The sequence below is a fragment of the Engraulis encrasicolus genome, chromosome 20, assembly GCF_034702125.1.
Source record: "Engraulis encrasicolus isolate BLACKSEA-1 chromosome 20, IST_EnEncr_1.0, whole genome shotgun sequence".
NCBI classification, from domain to species: domain Eukaryota; kingdom Metazoa; phylum Chordata; class Actinopteri; order Clupeiformes; family Engraulidae; genus Engraulis; species Engraulis encrasicolus.
In genome coordinates, this window is record NC_085876.1 from 300,507 (window position 1) to 326,509 (window position 26,003).

A 26,003-nucleotide genomic window follows, 5' to 3' on the forward strand; every position below is an offset into this window, starting at 1 on the left:
TACTGGGTTCTTTACAACCACCATTTGAAGTTACCGGTGTGGACTTCGCCGGACCACTCTGAGTGCGTCTTAATATGCGACCTTGCCTCCTCCACTTGCTTCTCGTCATGATGACATCACTGACAACAGCATTATATTTCAATATCTTGCAAAAGCTCAATTGTAGAGTCTTTTTCTCTTTTGCAATTGGGATGGTGAATGAAAAACAGTCCCTCAAAAGTTGTTGTGGCTAGGCTGACAGCTGGGAAACTTTATCGTTTTCTCCACGGAGGAGGGGCCAGGAGGCGGAACGAGGAGACAAGCGCAAGTGGAGGAGGCAAGGTCGCATATTAAGACGCACTCTCTATGTCAAGACCCAGAGCTCAATGGCGAAGGCTTACATAGCCCTGTTCACATGTACCGTGACAAAAGCGATCCATTTAGAGTTGGTGTCGGACATGTCAACTGAACACTTCGTACTAGCTCTGAAAAGATTTGTATCCAGAAGAGGATTATGTAAAGTAATCTATTCCGATAACGCGAAGACCTTCAAAAGGGCAGATCAAGATCTGAAAGAGCTCAAGCAACGAATCAAAGATCCACAGCTACGAGAGTTCTTCTCGGAGAAGGGCATCACCTGGCGGTTCATCGCTGAAAGAGCAGCCTGGTGGGGCGGATTCTGGGAGAGGCTTGTTACATCAGTAAAAATCATACTCAGAAAGGTGCTTGGCAAAGCTAAACTCCACTTTGAATAGCTATGCATGCTGACAGAAGCTGAAGCCATTATAAACTCTAGGCCACTCACGTATGTGTCCAATGATGAGGATCAGCCAGAGCCACTGACGCCTGCCCACTTCTTGGTGGGTCAGAGACTGACTTGCTTGCCCCCAAAGTCATTCCCAGCTGAGATTAACCATCCAACAGCCAACAAGGAGGACATGACCAAGAGGTGGCGCTACAGACAACGACTCATGACCAACTTCTGGAATCGCTGGCAGAAGGAGTATCTGCTGAACCTGAAGTCAGCCCGTCGCTGCGACATCCCACAGCCTACTTCGCTGAAGGTTGGGGACGTGCTCATCGGAGAAGACAACGCCCCCAGGCAGAGCTGGAAGCTGGGGAGAATCGAGGAGCTGTTTCCTGGTCGTGGCGACCTGGTGAGGTCGTGTGCAGTCCTGCGGAGGCCCATCCAGCTTTTATATCCTTTGGAAATAGTATAAACAATTGTTTATGGGGGGAGGATGTTGTGAATTTATTTGCTAGGAAGAGAATTTATTTAGAATACATGATTTAATAGAACAGTTAAAAGCAACATTAATAAGTTAAATTTCATAAGTTAGTGTTAAGATTAACAGTTCATGTGTCAGATAAATGATTGGATTAAAAAGAGAATGTATTTTGGGAATTTGCATAGGAAACGGACTTGAAATGGACTTCATTACCCATGGGACCTTGTGCGTGTTACGTCATACACGCAGCGCTTTCTTAAGGTCGTGCGACGGCCATGCATCATGATTCTGATTAGTTTAAGGACGCAGACAATTCGAGCCAATCGCTCGCTGTAAATATGTTAAGTTTGTTACTTCTATAAATGTTTGAAACGGAAAGACGTCTCCCTTCATTATTTTGGACATCATTAAGATTTGTCAGAACATGCGGTACCATTCACAAACACAGGATCGGGTTCCCAAAAGACAGATCCGATGCCATTAACAATCGCCACCCAAGGGGTCCGATACGTTGGATACGGGAGGGAAGTCTGCTGTTCGTACAATGGAAAGACACTCGTCTAGTTCGGATGTGTTCCAGCATTCATCAAGCCCACAGCGAAGGCAGCACGATACAGCGGAGGGTGAAGACAGATGGCATATGGAATGTGGAACAATTGTCGGTCCCTCCTGCAGTACAAGACTACAACAACAACATGGGAGGAGTTGACTGGAGTGACAGTTTGATCAGTTACTACTCAGTTCTGCACAAGACGAGGAGGTGGTACAGATCTTTCTTTTACCACTTTATTGACATTGCCATAGCGAACGCGTTCATCCTCCACAAAGACATGATGGAAAACAGGGGGGAAAGCCCTTGTGTCAGAAGGCCTTCCTTGAGAAGCTGGTTCTGGAGCTCCGGCGTGCTGGACATGGTGAAATTGTCCCCTCTCCTACACGAGCACCACCACCTGATGCCTTGCATATGCCCGCACACTTCGGGGAAGATGGCACAGAAGGACGGCGACAGTGTGTGAATTGTAAACAGAAGACACCACTTCCATACACCACATGCGACGTTGCCCTGTGCATGGTACCCACGAGGAACTGCTACAAGTCCTGGCATATAAAGGCCAGGCAAATGGGGAATAAGGTGAGTACATTGACCTCCATGAGGGGGGCGGGGGGGTGTAGTCTCCGGGCTGTAGTCATTTTTGATCGAAAAAAAGAAAAGAAGTTCCATACCTAATAATTCCCACATGTGTCCACAGGGTGCCCCAGCGAAAAGCACATTGCCTGGGCTTGAACAGCCACAACACCTCGCACAATAAGCACAATAGCTCCAGCTCTGATGACCACCACAACCAGGATCGGGTATCCGCGGACCGTCAGCCCGTGATCCGTCCGCCCGTGATGCGTTTCTGAATTGTGATTCCCTCTTGTATCCACAAGGGGGCAGTCGTTCAGTAGGGTGGCAAAACTCAGTTTTGGTCTGGTATGGAGCAAAGAAACTCGACAGAAGAACAATCTCTAGGGGGGAAATGCATTGGCCACGGTGTAGTACGGGGGCGTTGCCTGAGGACACGAGTGCATGGAAAATTAACTCCCTTGCACATGGTCATTGGTCAGTGGGTGCGATGGATACAATATCCGTACTCCCTTGCGCATGGTTAGTGGGGGCGACACTATGATGGATAATTTGTGGCCAAATTAATTGCAGCTGTTGGTCAGCAGTAAATGCTGGGGGTAATTAAGGACAGCTGACAAACATTCACGCTGTCCTATGACCTGTTCCACACTCCGACCCTCGCGGAAGTGGCATTGCATGCTTCCCTGATGCGTCCAATACTGACCGTAGAAGAAGAATAAAAGTTCCGTACTCCCCTCGCCATCATTTCGTACTACGCCGTTATGACGTCAGTTAGCTCTCCTGTCTCTACTCTCCTTGGTCTGGAGCTCATGCGTGCAAGCCAAAACGTCTATCATAATGGTTAGCAAAGCGGCTACGCAGCTGATTGATTGCATTCTGGCACAACTGCAGAAGCACATAAGTCTGTATCTCCTTGGTCTGTATGCATATTCCATCAATGTGTGCCATGTGCGCTAGGCGAGTTCCTTCAGATAAGGAGGATAACTGTCAAGCGCCACACTCAACAAACTCTTCAAGGTCAGTAACATCAAGCGGAGGACAACAAATAGGAAGGCACACGAGACATTTGCAGATAGCGTTTGCTATGTTCAGTGTTGTTAGACTACACACTACACAGTGTCATCACTCAAAAGAAACAACACGCATAGAAGAAAACAACAGCCCGATCAACACCGGCAATCCCCTGATTTTTTTGTTGACAATGCTGTAAGAAGTGCCGGCAAGAAAGCAACTCGCGCATTGAGCGTGGAGTAGGTTACTTCGATACTTCGATTAGATTTCACAGGCACGCGAGCACAGGGAGAGTGACGGTGCCCATCCATTTGTCAGTTTGACGCAAGCCGTACCAACGCATTCAATTCATTTTCAATGAAATGCGGCATATCGTCGTTACCGGACTCGCAATGCATGTTGGGATTCCGGCACGGCGAGCGTGGGTCCGGTGGCACGTCAAAAAGTTGAGCTCTCCTGAAAGTTATGCAAATTAGCAGCGGCTGACGGACTGCGTTACCCAATGACTGTTGAGCACATGAAGATGTCCCATGAAGGCTGTGTTTCTGTTTATCTTACGCACACGCGTCTTTAAGGGGTTTGTTCGGGGCGACCACTTGACAGAGAGCGCGCTTTTCGTTTTATGCAGTAAACGTCTCTCTTGATTAGTTTTTGAAATTTAGGGTGTCTGTAACGGTTCACGAAGACAATAGGCCCTATCCACTTGAGAACGCAAACGCCTGCAAACCGCTGTTCTGACAGAGTGTGCACCTGTCGTCTAGGCTACTCTGTGTAGGCTTACTTCCCACAGCGGCTTTTAAAAGTATTCCATGAAATCCAACATCAACATCACTTCAAATAGGTGACAGCAAGCATGCACACATGAAATAACACTTCAGTGAGGGGGGGGGGGGATCACTGCTCTCATATTAAAGTGAAAAGAGGATTACACAGTTTGTTTAATGTTTGCATGCAAAATTGCAAATAGCCTATTCATTGAAATCTGTCCAGAAAGGGTTGTAAATCTAAGATTGCCTGTTTTTTATGTTGGTAAATATTTTTTTAAAATGAAAAAAAAATTGAAATAGAGATTTTATGTTTAAAAAAACGTGATATGAGATGGCTGATGGCCCCCCCTAGCTAAATTCGCCTTAGGTCCCCAAATTGCTAAATGTAGTGTAAGGGATTATTTTGAAAAGACAGTAACATGTAATTAGCACTGCATTGCAGTTTTTGAGTAACTTGCCCAACACTGTTGAAATCCAGTACATGGTAGGCTTATTGATAAATTGCCTTGACAGGTTATGAGGGGGCCAAGTGGGAGTTTGGGCAAAAAAAAGGTTCAGAAGGGGCATAGACGGACGCACCTGTTGTCCGCCTGTCAGACTTGTTTTTTCCTATTTCGTCAGGAGAACTGCTTTCAGAGTGACATTTATTTGGATTAACATTCATTTTCTCCTCTTTTTTTCAAGAAATGTTGTGTTTTATTCCAAGTAGATTTGTAACAATACAGAAGAGTGCTCTTTTGACTATTTAGTGACAAACTTCAGACTTGTAGCTTTCAAACAAGAGCACAGGTGTCACCGTGCGGTCACACTGCGAGCGTTGAACGCCTGGAAAGATGCGGAAGTAATTGACTTTGTATGGGAGAGCAGGCGGCGAACGAGGCAAACGCGTCGGGAGCGTTTCTAGAGGCGAGGGCATCGAAAGCGTCAATAGCCCAGGGCGGCAGAAGTTGAACTTCATCTAAAAATATGTAATGAGCTCGGTGGCAGCAGGGTGGCAGCCACTGGAATGTTCACATTTTTCTTAACACAAGCTTTGATTGGTCGAGATTCCTGGCCGAACGCTTCAGGTTGAATCGTTTGCCTCGTTCAACGCCCCTGACCAGTGCTTTCCAGGCAGGAGTCAGCAGCGTTGTGGCTCTTTCAACGCCTTCGGTGTGATCGCAGCACTAGTGTACCACAAACAGGGATATGACTGCAACCCCTGCCGTAAAAGAAGCCAAATATGTATAAAATGTGTGTGACAGTTAAGTGGTTAAGTGGAGGTGAAAAAAAGAGAAGAGAACCAAAACAAAACACACATTATTTCCGATTGTTCCAGGATCTTTGCCGTTCATGCGCCACAGCCCAGAACTAGGTTGTCTCGTCAGCAGTGTCATCAGCCATCTATAGAGCTCCCGAGCGCCATTACCGCACAAATACACCTACCGCGACAAGAGCGAGGGGAGCGACGGAAGTAATTGACTTTGTATTGAGTCGCGCGATTCTGGAGACTAGAGCGATTTGCACGCAGAGTGCGACAGTTTGAAGTTGAAATCCTTTCATCTTTCTATGACGCGGTTCAGCGACCAGCTGCGACAGCCAATGACTGTATAGAGGTCAGTGACCAGGGCCGCGTTAACCCTCGCCGAGGCCCGGGGCAGACGCAATCCGGGGCCCCTACACCACATTATAATGAGCCATATTCAAAACGCATGAAACGCAGGCTACACGGTTTACTCCAACACAAAAAAGGGTGCGCTGAACCCCCTGCTGAGTTCACTAGTCACAACGCAGGAAGCATAGCCAGCTGACAGGGAGGAGATTCTGTGCACTGCCGTTTGTAGGCTCAGCTAGAACTTCCAAACAGAAGCACAACCAAAAAGTCTCTTATTTTTGCTACGTTGCTGCCGACCAATTTGTCGAATCGAAACCGTCGTGGTAAACACGTGTTAAATAATTTAACCTCCAATGGCCTTGGAAAGACTGACTGACTGTCAAAGGAAAGTAGCCTAGCCTACTCAGCTGTGTCGCTTGTCGCAAGGAGGGAATCCCCTAAGCAGCGAACCACTGCAAAGCGAAGCTGTCACGAAATCCCCTCAAAATGTAGTCTGCCATATACCAATTAAGAAGTCAGCGGTTTTCATCTAGATGGTGCATTACACTACATGCAATCATTACAGTAGACTACGGTGCAAATTCGTAATGTTTAGATGTGGATATATCACACACGTTTTTTTTTCTTCCAGATAACAGCCACTTGCTAACTGAACAATCTGCGAGTGGTACCCAGGCATGTTTTAACTGAACACAAACCCGAACGCAACGATATAGGCTACGCTGACAGAGCATCGACATTATTACAGTGCTTTAGGGAAATGGCCATAACAGTGCTTTTGGAAAATGCGACTATATCATTTTAGTGTTTGCTAAATCCTTGGCTTGCCCTGTTGTTGTCAGACTGTCAGAACTTTGAGTGCTGGTTGGTGCACTTTACGCAGCATTATTGTGAACACTTTTTTAATAACACCTCAGAAGTGATCCTCGCCGCGCCATGCAAGACTTTTGTTTCGCGAACGCAGTTGGGTGCGTGATTTATTTCCCCATGTTTTGACTATAGAATAAGATAAAGTTAGGTTGGTGTGCTGTGCTCTTGTTTGCTTAGCTTACATGAACACAAGTCTATGATCGCTATGCAACCATTACAAAAAGCGATTATAACACTGACCTTACAAAAATGACTAACGTTGCCAACCTTCTCTTCAATGCGGTAATCCATGCCGGGCTGAAGTTTATCCGTACAATCTGAAGCAAGTGCTGACGCCGAGTTTCTCACATCTTTTTTAGACAGTATCCCATCATCAAACTCAAAAAATATTGACCACCGTTTTCACTGGTGGCAACCAGAAGCATCTGACTGAAATGATTATTCCGAAGACCTCCGATTCCTGCGTGCATGCAGAGGCGATTCTAGGCTCAGTAGGGGGGCCACGTGAAAATTAAAAAGAAAGAACACTTGTAACAAATCGCCACTTCTGTTCCCCAGCTACAGTCTTGGGGGGCCCACGCTGCCTGTCTAGCCTGGTGACAAGATATGCATGTGCCTCTGCTTGCCTACGGATGGCGAAATGCATCAAAAATACAATTGATTGTCTCAAAATATCGTTTCATATTTTCCAATCTCACGACGTCCGGGGCCCCCTCTAGTGGCGGGGCCCGGTGCTGCTGCACCGGTTGCACCATAGGATAACGCGGCCCTGTCAGTGACCACAGCCAATGGGAATGTTTGAATGCTTTGCCTGGACATACGCTAGTCGTTTCAATCGCTCGTATCGCTCTTGCTGCACAGAAGCGATTCTCTGTCGCTTCAATCGCGTCTCGGCTGGTCTATTTGTCCGGTTAGTCTATTTTCCAATACTATGGGTGGCGTTGACAGACTTATTATGATGAAGTCAAGGGGCGTTGGGAGACTGCTCATTGGGGGGAGAAGTAGGGTGGACGTTGTGTGAGGAATACTTGACTGTGAAGTGCAAGGGTGAACTTCCTAAAGCGGAAAGCAGTGTGATGGAGTAGCCATCACTACGGCTGTGATTGCTCTGACTGTCACATCAACAAGCCTGGCTCTTGGCCAATAGGCTATGGTCAGAGCCGTACTTGATGCCACAGAAAGTTTGGGTTCAAGTCATTGGGACAATGCTACACCAACTTTTATAATGTATTCTTGACATTTCAACTTAAACCTTATGATAGAAATGCTTGGCTATCTCTTCAGCCGTGCCTCAAAAAGAAGTCATAGAGGTAGAACATTAGACCTCTATGAGGAAGAGTGCATAAAAGAACAGGCCCTACCACCCACTTTATTCAGAATAAAGTTTGATTCTAATTCACTTAAATTCTGAATTGTGAAATGTTTACACAATGTTCAAAGCAGAATTCTTAAAAAAAAATAATAATAATCGAGTTAATTTGGATAAATGCCCAATGTAAACTATTCTGCAGTCCCAGAGTGGCATGCATGGAATGCAGCCCACTTAGAACAAATAAATAAATAAATAAATGCATGGCGTAATTGAGGTATTGCAATAATGGCCCGTCTGAACAGTTTTACAACACACTGCAGAGGCGTGTGTCAAACAGAACTCATTACTTCGTTGTAGTAGGCCTATTGATGACAGGATGGCCTGATGTTTCTCTTCATGTTCAAGTTTTCACAGTCAAAATCGACTACCACTACCTCGCCCTCTCCAACTTTATGTTCTTCCGCCGAATACCATTTTCCATACAATTTCCTCAAACAAGAAAATGCAGACACATACACATCGTCAGTCTTTTAAAAAGTGTCACATCATACGCAAGAGAGTTGATATGGAACAGTTCAATGTCCTTTCTCTTGGACAGTTATAATATTCATGATCTATTTTCCCTGAATGCGCCGGAATACATGAGCTACATTCTTGGTGAAACTGCCTCGCAAGACGCCATTTTACAATACTGGGCAAAGCTAACGATAGCGTCACCCCAGTACGCTGATAAGAGGAATAGCTTACCCGTTTGTATCCCGGCGATTTACCTGTTCAATCTAATTCTTCATCGGTCAAAGTAACCATCTACTGCGGACAAAGACGACAACATTGTAAGTGTTTAAGTGCATACATACCTCTATGCTGTGTCTCCCGTGAGGATACATTTGTCTCTTCCTAAGGAATAGTCACCGTGAAAAATGGGCAGAGGGAGGTTACTCTTTGATGCATTCTGGAAACGCCGACAAAAAAAACCCCCAAGAGTCAGTGTTACAACTAAAATAAAAGATGTAGGCCTTTTGGATGCAACGTGTTAACCCATGTTTACTGATATACATGTCAATCTCCAGGTAGGGTCTTTTTCCGCCACAGTGACCATAAGGATGGGTTACCTGGCTGCATTTCATTCGGTTCATGTTAGCAGCTGTACTACCCACCAAGGGGAAAACATTGATGTCTGGATCCTGTTGGTCTGTAGATTAGTTGAAATGGATATTGGCCCATTAGATAGTGTTTGCATCTGTCTGTAGAGATGAATGGGTCGCATGATTATGGGCAAGCAGTCGATGGACTCACATTTAAATGATTCTTTCATCACGGTTTGATAACTTGGAGCATATCTCAAAACTGCATAAGGAAAACTGCATGTTTTTGTTGCTCACCCAGTAGCAATTAGTACTTTGGCTACTAGCAACTACAAGTTGTTTGGCCGAAAGGCTAACTGCAGTTTGTAGCTATAGGTTAGTAGTCGTATGAATGTCGTTTTTTGTGACCATTGCGCTTTATGCGGTTGATCCACGTTTGATTGGGAAGGGAGGTAGGCCTCATAAAGTCACGTCTGAATATGACCGGATTGATGTAGGATGAAAACGGCGAGATGAGGGTCAATCTAAACTTGGGTCGCTAATCGTTAGTTACCCCTCATCATCACGCAAATCGAAGTGCTAGGTGGAGGAAGACTAGTTAGCTGCTAACGTGATTTGTGAAGTGACCCACCAGACTCTTGTTTATCAATGTGAAGCTGCTAGAACTACACCGCTCATGTGCAGTGTTATTTACAGCTTGGGAAAAGTAGGCAACTCGTTGACGTACGTGAATAACATCCCCGTCGTTGTTGTGATGATGATGACGTTTTGCTTTTAATTCCCAGGCCTCATGTTTAGTTTTCGGAGGCTACATCCTATCCGCAGGCAACATTTCTTCAGTCTTTTCTGCTTTCTAAACAGGGCCCAACGGCTCACATTCTTCAGTTTGTTTGGCCTGCATTCTCATGGACAATCGAGGAGAAGATCCATGTTTCACTAATACCCGGCTTCTATAACTTACTGGAAGCCCCGGCCAGATGACATCGCAACGCGATAAAATAAAATAAAATAAAAAAAACCGAGTTGCAACCATACAGCATGTTTCAGTGAAAAGATCATGTCCTGATGACAACGACAGGCTTGCTGAAAACGATGACGAACACATTCAGAATACACATTTCTAATGTGAAGTTGTTGAGAACAAAGTATTCGCTAATGGCCGTGATCGCCCATACTCTTATCATTAGCATTAGAGGTGCACCGAAATGAAAATTTGGGGCCGAAAACGAAAAATAAGTAATCACTTGGCCGAATACCGAAACCGAATATTACAATTCAGTTAAAAGCTATCAAAAGTTAGTTTTTTCACTATTTTTAAATATTGCTTAAATCTTTAATATTGCTTAATTCTATAAGAATTTTCGGTGCACCCCTAGGCCTACTTATCATGCAAATGACCTGTCACGCAGGGTAGCCTACACTTCTGTTCAGTGGATGCAGCAAGTAGGCTAGATGAGATTCAGGTTATTTGTAGGTCTCAAATTAAATTTCCCGACTATCTTATTAATGTCGAGTTTACCCCTCCTGACATTTGTTTTATGCGCAACAGGTCGGTGTGTTATTTTTATTGAATAGCCTTCAGCCAGCAGGTTTTGTATGGGACGTTACACCAGTCTCAGACAGTGCCAGTGAAGTTTCGTTTTTTTGAACAGACACAGCATATTTTGTTTCAGATCTACAGACATATGACATGGCTTGTTTAAAATCTGAAGATCTCAGCTTTTTATTACTGAAAACGGTACATTTCTACCCTCTCCCATTCCGAAGTTCAGTTCATTTTAAAGGCCAACTTCCGATAAAACACAGTTTTACTCACTCCTTTTGAAGATCGGACGGTCACCCCAAGTTAAACTCACTTGCAAGGCTCTCTCAATCTAGCTTAGCTTAGCTATCAGCTGGTTGCTACTCTCAGGTACACACACAGCACAAAGCCTCATCCATATAGCAAGCCCACTCTGGTTGCTCCGTGCCTGCAGCTCGCCTAGGGGTCGCTGTCGAAAGAGCACAGCCCTGAATGGAGCATGCACGCCTCCGTTGGCGCCCCTATAGTGCAGTACCACCCAGGGAAGTGGCGACTCTGTTTCCCATTACATTCTCTCCAAGAACAGGAGGACTGAGCCAATCAGAGACGCATTTCCACGAGAGCAGGAAGAGTGTGCCAATCAGAGACGCATTTCCACGAGAAACACGGAACACCCTCTCGTTTCTCCACAAGCCACCTTGCTGGCTTGCAAAAACGGCTTGAAACAAAGCAACCAGAACGTTTTTAAAAACAGGACCAACGCGTAACACACTCAATAACAATGGGGAACACAGCAATATTAATCAAATGACGTTGAGAGGCCATCTTTAAGCGACGGATAGGCCTAGTTTAACGAAAAATAGCGTCATTCCCCCCGTTTGTAAAAAGCCAAAGACAGTTTTTTATGCGCTTTACTCTCATCAAGCTCTCATTACTCTCATTGGATAAAACAAAAGCCTGTGTTGAATCATGCTGCTTAGCACCATGCTTCGTGATAGAGTTGCTCAAGAATAAGCATGCATGCTGCAGCCTCTGGAATATTTTGGAAGACATTAGAACAATCACCAAGGAGTTTACAGTCTACGTAACTGGTTGGCCCTCAACAAGTTTATTTAAGTCTGATGTCGTTACTCCTTTCATTAGTTAAGTATGATGTTTTGGATGCAGGAGGAGCATGTCAAGTTACTAAAGGAATTTCTTCTCCCAACATGTGCACTAGCATTTGCTGCTAGCCGAATTATTTTCAAAACCAGCATCGCATAGCCTAGTTGTTATTTTTCATTATGCTGAAGTGAGGAGAGGAGTCTGGCTGCAGGCTTGCAGCCGGGTCAGTGGTGACGTCACCACTGAACTGCGGGACAGAGTCGACGTCACACGTGAGCCACACGACAGTCTGTGGGCCTACAAGACCGCGACATCAAGCTAAAATGTAAACAATCCGATCCTCGGTCTCGTCTTTTGAAATTCAGACTTTAAATTGAGAAGGCATGTTTTCAACACGTAGGCCTATAATGTTGCTTAATGTCGAATGTTATGTTTTGTGGTGTGTGTCCCCGCTCTGCGCATGTGCAACACGTTGCGTGGAGTAGTCGCCCCCTTCAGTTTGCTAAAGGCTTGTTTCGCTGAAAGTCTGTCTGTACTCTGTAACATTTGTTTTGTTCGAGTAGCCGAGGTTATATGGCATTTTTCGTGGTTTATTGATACACCACGTAACGTTATAACTGCAGTGTGTGCCGGGAAAGAAACGAAAGGCCAACTAACAGTAACAGAGTATCACGTGGAACATTAAAACAGGCCAACACCTCTTTGCTGGTGCTTGAAATATGGAAGGCAACACCATTTAAATAAGCGTTGTCGTAGCTCAGCGAGTTAACTTCGTGACTTGCTTTTCTTTGGGATAGCGATGAAGTGGACGATGTGGCAGGTTCGCGTCCCCGAGGGGGACGAGTTGTGTTATCATACTTCTGCCACATTCCTAACATTATAATGTTGCCGGTGGTGTATGGAAAATATGTAGACCAGAGCCATTTCCTTGGGTTAATTAAAGTTAAAGATTAACGACACATGACGTGGCCGTCTGTCAAAGATAGCCGAGGCCTTTTTTTTTTCTTTTTCTGAAAGACGATAAAGAAAAGAAAAAGAAAATAATAATAATAATAATAAAAAACACATTGTGTGCAGTGCAAGCTTGCTATCTCAGTTGCCAAAGTAACACAACTCCCCCTCGGGGACGCGAACCTGCCACATCGTCCACTTCATCGCGTGTGACGTCGACACTGTCCCGGAGCAGGTCCCGGAGCAGGTCAGTGGTAACGTCACCACTGACCCGGCTGCAAGCCTGCAGCCAGTCATTATAGGAAGAGAGTGCTACGTGGAAAAATAGGCTACCAGCATGTGGCACTGTAGCTTGTGGAGTGACTAGAGTAGCGAATTGCCATTTAGGCATCTGTTGATTGTGATATCTACACTTTATGCTGTTTTTTTATTTGAGAAGTTTAAACTAAGGTGTTGAAGACCAATATCGGGCAGGTTTTTTGCCCTCTTCTGTGGAGGCTGCCGCGCGCTCACACACACCACTTCTGTCTCCTCCTCTTTTTACCCATTAATCGTGTTTCAACTAGTCTCTAAAGACATAAGTTATGCATTGCTGATAACTGTTTGGGTGCGCTCTTAAAAGATAATATGAAGCTTTGCTTCGTGTTTGTCAGGGTTTTTTTGGTCAGATTGCCTAACCTACACGGCCCCATTAAAATATGGACTGGGGATTTTGAACACGAGTGACCCACACAGGGCAGTTTGAAACGTAAAATATGGACCATGGTAGAAATGAAAGAGCCTCCACAGTCCACACAAACAGTTGTCTGATGATGCCATTGTGCATGGAATTAATGTTGTGCCAAAGCTAGTGGTCACTGTGAGGATACCTGTGATGTGATGTACTGTGGTGCTTCTGCAAATCAGGGGTGCTCTTCTCGAAACCATAGTTGCTAACTTCATTAGCTGCTTTGTTTGCATTGCAATGCAATACTTAAGTTCAACTATGCTTTCAAGAAATGCACTCCAGATGAGACTATAAGTAGTTGTGTCGGGGTGTTTTGAGGACCTGCAGCAGTTCCCATTTTCCTGAACCTCCCTCTTGGACCAAACGGCATATCACTCCTTACTGGCATTTTTGTCCCTTAAGTCTTCAAGTGGTGGTTCGCTATTTTAGACTTTAAGCCCTGTTTGTCTGACTTCTGGGTGAAGTAACTTAGACATGTTCTCATCACAATTTTGACATTTGGTGCTGAACGGAGCATTTGGGTATTCAAGACTGCAGCCCCCCCACCTTTACATTGACTCCAATGGAGCACTCAAGCAATCGATCATAAAATGTCATTAAACTTTCGTTTGCAGAGACATGAAACTCACCGAGTGGTCAGAGGGGAGCAGCGATACGCTGGCTCGAAAATCACTGCGAAATATGCTTCCAGAGAAGTAGAGGTGCTCCGATTGCTCGGCTGCCGATCATGACCGGCCGATAATGGCCAAAAATAGCCTGATCGGTGATCGGAAAAACATGCCGATCAAAAAACCGATCGAGAGATATTAAATTCCTCACGCAACCATTTGCCTTAACACCTGGCGCTGCATGTAGGCGCTGGCTCTGCGCAGCTGCAACTGCACCAAAAGAAGGCATCTTTGCTTGTCTATAACTTTTCGCCATTCCCCCCCTTCATTTCCACCATTCATAACCATATCTGCATCAACAATGATCTGATTTTCCGATCCATGCGCCGTTTACCTGACAATGTAATTTGCGATTGAGTACTCGCCAGTGAGCCATTTTACGTTATAACCTGTGTAGTTGCCTCGGTCAGCACGCGACAACTTCGCGTTGTCAGCACAAACATGTCAATTATTGTTTTCAAAGTTGTAATTGGCAGTCAGTCGATTCGTTTGATAGTCGCTGAAACACCAAACGGCGACAGTTGTGGTTAAAACTTGAGAGAGAGATTCAGAACGGTAGTGGAGCACTGCAACTGTGGACGGTGACAGAGAGGGGAGGGGCTTTCCTCACGAGGCTGCTCATTTAAAGCGACAGGTTGTTTTTTTCTCGTATGTGGAAGACTATTTGATGTAATGTTTCAGTTTCAATTCAATCTTAAATAGTTTAGTTATTCTATGCAATAACTTATACATTGATTAATACTGTAGACTGTAGGCCTATTACCAACACTAGTCTGAAAGATAATAATAATAATAATAATAATAATAATAATAATAATAATAATAATAAAAAAAAATAAAATAATAATAGGCCTAATAATAATAGCCTAATAATAGACATGTGCAAATTAAGATTGATTGGTTTATGGGCAGAAATGGTAGGTAGCAATAAGCATAATTAATAGGCTATTAAAAAAATAGGGAATCATTTTTGTGATCGACAATGATCGGTAATCGGCAGATAAAGATTTTTGGTGATCGGTATCGGTGATCGGGCCAAAAAATGGTGATCGGAGCACCTCTACAGAGAAGATATATTATCATTGTTGTCCATCTTCATTGATTGTATTGGTTTGACTAGTATTAGTACAATACTCAGGTAGGCTGTGGCATTCCAACAAAGATAAATTGGTACTAATAGGCCCAAATTGTGCTAAGAAAATGTCCTTATGCCATTATATCACCAGCCTGAAGTTTTGATGTAAGGCAGGGTTGACCCATGTTTTCATGCTGTTGACGCCAAATTCGGACCTTTCCACCTGAGTGTTGCAGTAGATATCAAGACTCATCAAACCAGGCAAGATTTTTCAGATCTTCTAGCGTCGTTTATGGTGAGCCTGGTCAAATTGTTGCCTCATATTCCTGGTAGCTGACAGGAGTGGCACCAAATGTGGTTTTCTGCTGCTGTAGCCCATTTGCCTCAAAATTTGATGTGCTGTGTAATCGAGGATTTTCTTATTCATACCTCGGTTGTAATGAGTGGTTATCGGACTTAATATTGCCTTTGTATCAGCTCCAACCAGTCTGGCCATTATCCTCAGACCTCTGCCATCAACAAGGCAGAATTGCTGCTCACTGTGTTTTTTTTTTCACACCATTCTTTGTAAACCCTAGAGATGGTCATGTGTGAATATCACAGTAGATCAGTCTTTTCTGAAATATTCAAATCAAGCCTTTCGTCACCAACAGCCATGCCATGTTCAAAGTAAGGATAGACGATACATATATCGGTATCGGTATCGGGCCGATATTTGCCTTTTTTAAGTGTATCGTATCGGCCGATGCGTGTGGTAGCCGATACGTAGGCCTGTCACGATAACAAGAAATTATGGCGATAATCGATAATATTGTCTCTCTCGCCATTTTCAAACAATAAGTTATAATGTGCAATAAAAAACACTGCTATGCAAGGTGCGGCCTCCTTCTTGAAACATTGAATGTAAGCTTAACATTTGGGCCAGCAGACTCAGAGGTTTAAATAATTAAGATTGACGCCTGCTCCAAGAAGAAATGTGTCAAACAATATAATGACGTAAAAATGTGACTACACCCCTTCACATTTTTAAAGCATCACGGCGGGGGATATAAGCTTATATGTTTTTAAATACATCCTCATGGAGCACAATAGGTTCTAAATAGGCTTTTTTGTATTCATTATTAAGGTAAGTTATATAGTCTTTCTTTAACATTTTCTGTTATTTATCTTTCTCAAGCACACTGAATGGCTTATAGGCCTATCCATGGTGTGATGTAAAATAACCTACTGGTGGGGTATTGTAATTCACAAATTATTACTTAGACAGCTTATTTCAAACAAATGCACGTTGTTACTAGCTAATTGTCAGTCAAAACCCAAATCAGCCCTGTTAAAGGCATTTCAACATCAGCAAAAAGCAAAAGAGCATGAACAGATGCACAAGTCCTCTCTCTCTCTCTCTCTCTCTCTCTCTCCCCCTCCCCAATACCCTCGACTGGAACAAGTTGCAATTCTGCGCACTTTAAAGTCCTTTATGAACGCCCATACATTGATTCTTATGAGTTATGAGTCGCCATGCCTCTGTTTCCCCTGTAGCGCGCTCAACCGTTCACATTCTCCTGGTGTGACAGATTTGAATCCACAAATCTTATCTTCATGATTTGCTTGCGGACTGCCTACTCATATTGTTAGGTCTAAATAAACAAGAAATATAGCGAAAATCACAAAAAGAACAGACAACGAACGTCAGGGTAGGAGGCGCATTGAAATAGGCCTAATAGTTGAAACTCTGCGAGGTTTAAAATAACAGCCTCAGAGCAAGTTTGTCGCGACGGCACCACTATTTCATGTTTGCACAAACACGTCTTCGTCGTGGATATTGGGTTGCTGCGCATGTTTCAAAATGAACGTTTGCCTCCGTGTTGGAGCTGTTCATTCCCCTCTCTGAGGAACGTTGCAGATGCGCTGACTGAGACTGGAAGAATATTGCGCTCCTAGTCTCTAGCGCTGATTCTTTGTCGAGGCTGAAGCGAAGCGCGGGAACACCAGCGTTCTATTTCAAAGACGCAAGTAGCCAGATCAATGCACTTTTTTCCAACCAGAACTGCACTGAAACTTAAAATTACACCAACATTTAAGCGTCATTGCGCTGCGTTGGCCTATAACGCGCCATCAGTAGTCTTACGGCTACGGTAGAGAAAGGGAGAGAGGGAAAACAAAGCATCACGCAAATAACTTATCTTTACTTAGCGGGGCCAGAAAAGTGATCGTTCTTGTAAAAAGTTATCGTCCGATTTATTGACTTATCGTATATCGTGACAGGCTTACCGATACACAATATTTATTATTTTATGTCATTCGGGTTTTTTATTTTTAAAGCACCAAGATTTTTTTATTACTTGATTGTTATAAGCTTACATTACTTGATTGTTAGAGTGGGTGTTTAAATGTTACAAGTTCTACCTCAATTTGATAATGTTAAAGGAATGTTTATTTTTAACTTGAGACCTTTTTTTTAACCCATATCGGCCCCAAATATCGGGTATCGGAAATCGGGTATCGGCCAAGGGTGATGAAAAAAAAATCGGTATTGCATCGGCCATTAAAAAACTTGTATCGGTCGACCCCTAGTTCAAAGTCATTTAAATAGCCTTTCTTCCCCATTATGATGCCCGGTTTGAAATGCATAAGATCATCTCGACCATGTCTACATGCACAAATGCATAGAGTTGCCACTATGTGATTGGCTGATCAGAAACTTCCCTCAATGAACAGTTGTAACAGGTGTTCCTAATGAAGTGGCCGGTGAGTGTATTGGATCAGAATTATCACTGGGTCCCCGCGGGGCATTAAAAAGTATTAAATACAGAACATGCAATTATGAACCAATCAGGTCGGCTTTCCTATGAAGCAAAATGCTTTCCTAATGTCTACTTAACTAAAATAAGCTGCATTTGTCTAATATTTGGAGACACCGCCTTGCCCTTTCTGCCGAGTGCTTTTGGGAAGCGTCTCTCTCTCTCTCGCTCGCTCTCTCTCTTCCTCTCTCGCCCACACACACGTGCAACGTAACTCTTTGCACTCTTCGCAAGACCTTTAATATTGACTCGTCTTGTTGGATACCAGCCAAACTCGCAAGCTAGATAGCCAATAGTTTCGATTTTGCTGCTTGGAGAGGAGGCATTTAAACTGTTACAATTTAGGCAGCATGTAAGCATACACACGTTTCAACTTTCACGTTGTGCAATGGGTGGAGTTTGGAATAGCTAGAGATTTTTTAAGATCATAGGCTGGCAAGCTGTAAATGACCTGCACTGCTTGAAAAAGACAATAGACTATAGAGGCATCTTAAATACTAAGAACTAGTAGGCAGATGGTGGGCGGATTTGGTTTTGAAAATTGGAGAAAAAACGTTAGGGCGGGTGGATGAGAGATTCTGAAAAGCGGTTGGGGATGAAATAATAGGTCAACCGCGCACCTCAACTTAAAGGTGCACTGTGTAATCAACTGATTGTGTCATTTGAATACTGCAGATGGTGTAATCTCATTTCTCTACCAGGCTTCCTGTGGTCCTAAGTAAGGGTTAACGTTCGGCGAGAAGGTCGCTACCGTGGAATAGCAGCACGACAGAGAGAATCTTTAGACCCCGACGCGGAGCGGAGGGGTCTTGTTCTCTCTGAAGTGCTGCTATTCCACAAAGCGACCGACTCGCCGAAAGTTAACCCGCTTATTATATGGATATACTTAAATGATTCACACATGGCGGGGACATTTCTTTAGGCCTATTTAATGTTAAGATTGTTGCTGCGCAAAACAAAACAGTGCCGTTGTGGAACACCGCTAGGCAACAGCTAGGTAGCCAGGACAACAGGTGTTGTCTATCACAGCAGCTGATTAGAGTCTTGTTGAAAAGTCGCTTTAGCAGTGAAAAGTCTTGTTGCCATTGACAGCGGTCTGTTATAGACCAACCCGTCCGTTATCGAAAAATAACAGACGTGCGAACGTTGGGGAGCCCCGTTGAAATGAATGGAGCATTCTACCGATGACGTCACAACCATATAATAATGAGTAATAATAACCAAGCTTCTTTTTCTCCAGGTGTGAACACTCAGCCAACTGAGTGACCTTGAGAGGAGAAGATGGCCACCCAAGGTGAGTCTTCTGTCCGGTCTTCTAAAGTGTTGCCAAATTAGCAACTTTGTCGCTAGATTTAGTGACTTTTTACCGTCCCTGGCGATTAAAAACTTCATCTAGTGACTTTACCGAGTTTTGGTGAATCTGGTGACTTTTAAAAACATGGCTTCTCATTGATAAAATCATTGTTCTTCAACATAATTGTAACCTTACGCTGCCGTATTTCACATGGTGAAGCAGAGCTGTAAAAAGTAGCTAGCACTGCCCATTTGTATTATGAGGTGAGCGGGCACGTTTTCTACAGATCAACGTGGTGTGCGTGACACTGACGTCATGCATAACGTCATGACGTCATCTAGCGACTTTTCAGTGAGGCAACGACTTCGGCAGTGTTGAAAGAAAATAATTCTGCCAGTCTCCATCAATATTGTGCAGTATATCCATCATGCCGTGTAATGTGAATTCTGCAGTTCACAGAAGCATATTAGGGGTGTAAAGCAGAGCCTTCCTGGCGATTCGATTCAATATCAATTTGTTGGGGGGCAACAATTTGATTTTTTTCGATACTGAAGTATGCACATACTTGCTTAAAAAATGGTAGACCAACATGCACAATGCTGGCGGTATCATCCAGGGGACAGAGAGAAAGCACACCATTGTGATGTGGAAATCAGAAGTTACACAGATTGTAAGGAAAACAAAACAAAAAGGACTCTCCGGACAAGGAAACAATACTGCTACTGCTCCTACATTTGCACACTCCTTAATCAAAGTACAACAGGGAAGCATGATCGCACAAATGTTTCTAATTTCGGACAAGCTCAATGAGACGCACAGACTTTCTCGCCCCCAGCGAGTTTGAAGATATCGCACGAAACACAGGCGTATAAATGCAGTGTCTAACACACACGATATTGATGTTAACACATTCATGCACGACTTGTGCCCGCCCATGCGTATCTTGCAGCAAGCTTACCGAGGGCCTTACCCTACAGGCTAAGCTCATGTGTAAAATTTTAAATAAATTGTGTGAATTGTCACCGCATTATGTATTAATTTATTACATTATGAAAGGTGCACTGTGTAATATTTTTATTTGTTTTTTATTTATACAGTGCTCACCGTGGGGCACAGGCACACCGGTGTGGAATATTCGCTGGTGCTCAGTGCTCACCGCGGGGCACAGGCACACCGGTGTGGAATATTCGCTGGTGCTCAGTGCTCACCGCGGGCCACCTTGTGGCAGGCTGTAAAATAGCATGCGAACACACAAGGTCCAGGGGACGAACACACACAGCACACAAACCCAGGCGATCACATAAGCAGCGTAGTTGCAATACCTACTCTGGCCACATCTTACAGTGCGCCTTTAAATGACGCACTTTGTGATTATGTAATGGGTTGTTACATCCTGTGCTCCCTCCCTCCACTTCCTGTTTTGTTTCCTCAGCTGATCTGATGGAGCTGGACATGGCGATTGAGCCGGACGCCAAGGCGGCAGTGAGTCAGTGGCAGCAGCAGAACTACCTGGACTCGGGTATCCACTCCGGGGCCACCACCACCGCCCCCTCCCTGAGCGGTAAACCCAACCCGGAGGACGAGCCACTGGACCCACAGCTCTACGAGTGGGAGCTCGGATTCAACCAACCCTTCACCCCTGAACAGGTCTCAGGTACGTCAAGTCAAACATGTTCTATTAGAGTAAGATGCTTCGAGCCCATGCATTTCCTGGATCCATGTGATGTCAGGTGAACGTCGTATAGTTGAGAATGAATGGAGTTCCCTTGGTAGCGCACATCTCATGCAAGCCGTTACCAGAGAGGATCTATGGGTAGTACGAGAGAGGAAACTCGCGACTTGTTCCGGGTGGTACTGTCCACTAAGTGGCGCCATCCAGACAGCGCAGAGGAGCGCCAATGGGGTCCCATGGAGCTCAACCACGATGCTGCCATTACTTTGGGAGAGAATTGGTATCATCGTTTCATTTTATTTTTCCAAAAGGCAGGATAGATTATCCTTTCAAACAGCACTTAGTTTGAATGTTTAAACTCGCTGGATCTTTGTAAAAAACGTCTTTATTGTCAATATGACATCACAAGTGGCTTCACACACTGCGTTTGGATTGGTGGCCGGCTGCATTGCTGTGATCACGATGGCCGTAAAGCAATTTTGTTAGCAAGATGCTAGCGGAGCCTGACTCATAAATGCCAAAGCTGTAGGAAATCAGAAGGACATAACTCCCAGGTTATTGTACATTTTCATTTAAATCCACATTGGTTTCTCAGAACTTACAGTAATATTGTCAAGTTTCAGCCGACAGCGAGCACAATTGTCAGTTATTAGTGCCAGCCTTATGAGCTCTGCTGTCTCGACAGCGCTCCCTAGGTGAACTGCAGGCACGGGTTGGAGGGCGAGATTGAACACTGTATGTAAACCCACTGTGCCGTTACCAAATGCCACAGAAAGACAAGAAGAAGGAGGGGACAACACCCCCTTAGGAGACAAAACTTGAGCACACTCCTTTTTTTATTGGGTGGGTGGAATTAGTTATCTTACTCTAATTGAAGATGGTTGTTCATTGCTTCTCTCACTAGACTAATACAAGAATTCCAAAAAAGGGGCTTATTTAAGGAGCTCAAGGCATTTGAGAGACAAAGTCGGCATATAGTCCTACTTTGTCAATTTGGGTGTGCCGAATTCAAATCTGCAATATGCCGAGCTCTTTCTGGCCTCTGTTGACCCCAAGAGGTCATTGAACTTGAACTAAGGGGCTTGTTTTTGATGGAGCAGTTCTGCTTTTGCTCTGCACCATGCATGCACACTTTGCCATTTCAATGCATTCTGGTTTGAATCCTTTCAGAATGCATTGAAATGGCAAAGTGTGCATGAACACTGCAGAGCAAAAGCTGAGAATTCTAAGTCATTTCAATGCACTCTGGTTAAGTGTGCATGCATACTGCAGAGCAAAAGCAGCATTGCTCCATCAAAAACAAGCCCAAGGATACTTAGCTTAACAGACAGGCTAGCAATGCTAACATGTTAATATGCTAATTTTCCACTAATATTACATTTGTCACTGGTAATTTCATTTTCACTTTTTAAGGAGGGTTAGCATCCATGCTAACAATTATGATAATCATGCTAACAATGCTAAGTATGTGAATATGCTAAAAGGTCCAGCAGATAGGCTAGATTGGGTATGACTCACTTCTGGGTCATTTCTTGGGAGCATGTGTACGTATGTTCAAACAGCCCCTGGTCCCAGAGGCCATTGGTCCCACATCAGTAAGATTTTTAACATTCATTTTCAGGGCCATCGGTCCCACAGCCCATTGGTCCCACAGCATATTCCTGCTGCTCCATGTTCTCCCATTTCTAAGAATTTATTCAAATTTAGGCAGAGAGAAAGGCACGTTCTCTTAGTTTACACGGAAATGTGGGAACATGGAGTTTTGGAACCAATGCGGTCTAAACCCTGGTACCAGGTCTTCCGGCAGTCAAGAGGTTAAATATTGCTATTTACTAAGGCCTAAACATACGGTCAGTAAGCAGACAAGTTATATGATGGCCTGGTCCTCCTTGGGTCGGCTTGCCTCGCAGAACGACCAGGGGTGGCCAGACTGCCCCCGGGAGCAAATTCAATTTGCGGCCACTAGGGGCATCTAGATTTCTAGGCTACAGCCCTACACCATTGACCCGTTTACGGTTTGTAAACAGATATGACATAATTTGGCTGCGTGCACATCGTTGGAGCAGAATCGACCATGCATTCATTTGTATAGAAACTAGCCAAGTTTTTCCGAAATAAGAAAACGGATGGTCACGATAACAGATATGCAGTGGCTACCACAGACACAGGCATGATGTCCTCAGTTCAGTCAGTAGTTTAAGTAAGGGTTAACGTTCGGCGAGAAGGTCGCTACCGTGGAATAGCAGCACGACAGAGAGAATCTTTAGACCCCGACGCGGAGCGGAGGGGTCTTGTTCTCTCTGAAGTGCTGCTATTCCACAAAGCGACCGACTCGCCGAAAGTTAACCCGCTTATTATATGGATATACTTAAATGATTCACACATGGCGGGGACATTTCTTTAGGCCATATGAAGTCTATTATAGTTTGTCAAAAGATTGTTGCTGCGCAAAACAAAGCAGTGCCGTTGTGGAACACCGCTAGGCAACAGCTAGGTAGCCAGGACAACAGGTGTTGTCTATCACAGCAGCTGATTAGAGTCTTTTTGAAAAGTCGCTTTAGCAGTGAAAAGTCTTGTTGCCATTGACAGCGGTCTGTTATAGACCAACCCGTCCGTTATCGAAAAATAACAGACGTGCGAACGTTGGGGAGCCCCGTTGAAATGAATGGAGCATTCGACCGATGACGTCACAACCATATAATAATGTCTTGTAACAACAAACATCTCTTATGCTTCTGGAACAGCATCTTCCCTCTCAAGTAGCATAACAAGTGTACTTTTCAGAATCTCTAACTTACTTTTTTTATCAACATACCTGCTTCAGGACGGCAGGTCTTCTCTCTTTAGGGTCTGCACTGTCTGTTCTTGAGTGTGTTCACAGCCAGTTTTATTCTGAATGGAGTCTGCACTCCTCCGTTGGTGCCCCTAGAGTGCAGTACCACCCGGAAGAGTGGAGTCTCTCGTAATACCCTTAAAACATCTCTGGTGTGTTTGAGTCAACAATGCGCATGCATTCAGTGAGGACGTCAATTCTGAACGGGTCAATACTGTGAAACCGACAGCATTAATAGACATATCTATACGATGCTGTGTTGTGCCTCTGTCCGCGATTGTCTCCTTTACCCTTAGTGACTGCCAGGCCGAGTGTGCCAGGCCAGAGTTTGAGACTGTTCTGCACGAGAAAACACCAAGGCACAGTCCGATAATGTGCTGGCACCTACAGTTGTGTGAGGGGCATAAAAAAAACGATCTTTATTTAAAAACACAAAATTATGTAATTGCAGAACTTGACACAAAACGTGCATTGTTTAGTAAGGAGCTGTATTAGTCAGGAGGGGTGTCTCCTTTTTTCCCTTTTAGATATGGATGGGCAGTATGCCATGACCCGTGCGCAGCGCGTGCGCGCCGCCATGTTTCCTGAAACTCTGGAGGAGGGTCTCCAGATCCCGACAGCCCAGTTTGACTCTGCCCACCCCACCAACGTGCAGCAGCTGGCCGAGCCCTCGCAGATGCTGAAGCACGCTGTCGTCAACCTGATCAACTACCAGGATGACGCCGAGCTGGCCACCCGCGCCATCCCAGAACTCACCAAGCTGCTCAATGACGAGGACCAGGTACATTTCATACACACAAACACAAACACACACAGGCCCACCTACCTACGCCATCCCCAAACACACCAAACCTATTCAATCACTACGTTTAACTGATGTTTTTAATTCGGAATTAAATAGTTCAATCGCGTTTACTTTGATCTTTCCTTTGATGCTGAATAATAATAATTAATGTCTCATGTAAACGTAGCAAATGATGATCACATTGGACACATATAAACAAGCTTGTGCTTACAGATGCAGAGAGTGAGACGGGGTTATGCTATCTTTTGTGGTTAATCGTCTTTTAAATGGCCCTGTAGCTTTTTTTATGATTGCAGGACATTGTGCTCTGGGCTGGTTTTTTATATGATTTATCACCAGGACCCTAAATTAAATATTTTCACCACCAGCCAAGATGGCTAGTAGATGTAAATCTTACTAGCAAAACACACACTCATTAATGGGTCAAAGTGGCTAGGAAGTTGGTCTATTGGACCAGCCAAACTGGAAATTCACAAGCATTTGACTGGTTGGCTGGTGTTACCGTATTAGCCCGAATATAAGACGATCCTGAATATAAGACGACCCCCTATTTTCAGGCTCATGTTTTGGGGAATTAAGTTTTTTTAAAGACTAAATTTTGTTTCACATTGCTAACTTCATTCAAAATGCAGTTTTTAATTTGTTGGACAATCTGAGGCTTTTTACATAGAACAAATTTCACAGTATAATTTTCATGACATTTTCATGATAAAAGACCACAGATGGCTACTCATACCCTTTTCCTTTTTTAGCTCACTTTACCTATCAAGCTCCAATAGGCTACAGCCGCCTGGACGCGCCTGTTCTAAGTGCGACGCAACATAGCCTACACTCAGAGCATTGTTCTGCGCCAGCCAGGCAACCAGTCCAGTAGAGATAGGCTACCTATTGTGCAATGCACAGATTTTGCAAAATGCTTAATTGACAGCAATATCTAACCAGCAGCCGTCTCGCCAAATTGCCGTTCATTTTATGCATCCAAAGTTTTCCGTTGGACTGTAAAAACTGAATGTGACCAAAAGCAGATTGACGCATTGCATTTGAAACCCATGCTCTAAGTGATTTATTATGAAAAGGACAATCTCTTGCCCTAACCATTATTCTGTGTTGTTGCATTCTGTGTTGTTGTTGTGAGGCATATCTTCAAATAGGCACCGCTTGTCAAAAGGCGCCGCTCTCTTGCGCACACAGCATTGGCTGATGACTGCCACAAAACTCAATGATGGATAAGTTTTGGATGCTTTGTTGTGAAGCAATGGCCGCATTCAGGTTAAGGGAAAAAAAAGAGAAGAAAAATTGACGCTATTTAGTCTAGTGCGCGGAAATAAGACGACCCCCCTTTTTAGAGTACTATTTTTATGACAAAAACCACGTCTTTTATTCGGACCAATACGGTAATTTGGAGCCTTTTTTACCACTATATCCAGGTTCACTTCCCCTGGCCAGCAGGGCTTGACACTGGCACCTGCCAACCAGCAAAATGCTGGTAAAACTTGGCTGTGGCTAGTAACAATTTCAGTCTCACTAGCCACTTTGGCAGGTATTCTTGAGCTGCAAAGTTACAATACCTACTCTGGC

General features: G+C 44.3%; 1 protein-coding gene across 1 annotated transcript in view; it reads left to right on the forward strand.

Moving 5' to 3' along the window:
- Positions 1–8,561: 8,561 nt before the first annotated feature.
- The window catches only part of LOC134436097 (catenin beta-1-like), a 76,823-nt gene continuing 59,381 nt past the window's right edge, over positions 8,562–26,003 (forward strand). Inside the window, exons 1-4 of the mRNA XM_063185125.1 lie at positions 8,562–8,724; positions 19,062–19,115; positions 20,548–20,769; positions 24,148–24,401. Of these exons, the coding sequence (XP_063041195.1) occupies positions 19,103–19,115; positions 20,548–20,769; positions 24,148–24,401 (489 nt within the window). The 5' untranslated portion in view covers positions 8,562–8,724; positions 19,062–19,102. The remainder of the gene's footprint in view (positions 8,725–19,061; positions 19,116–20,547; positions 20,770–24,147; positions 24,402–26,003) is intronic.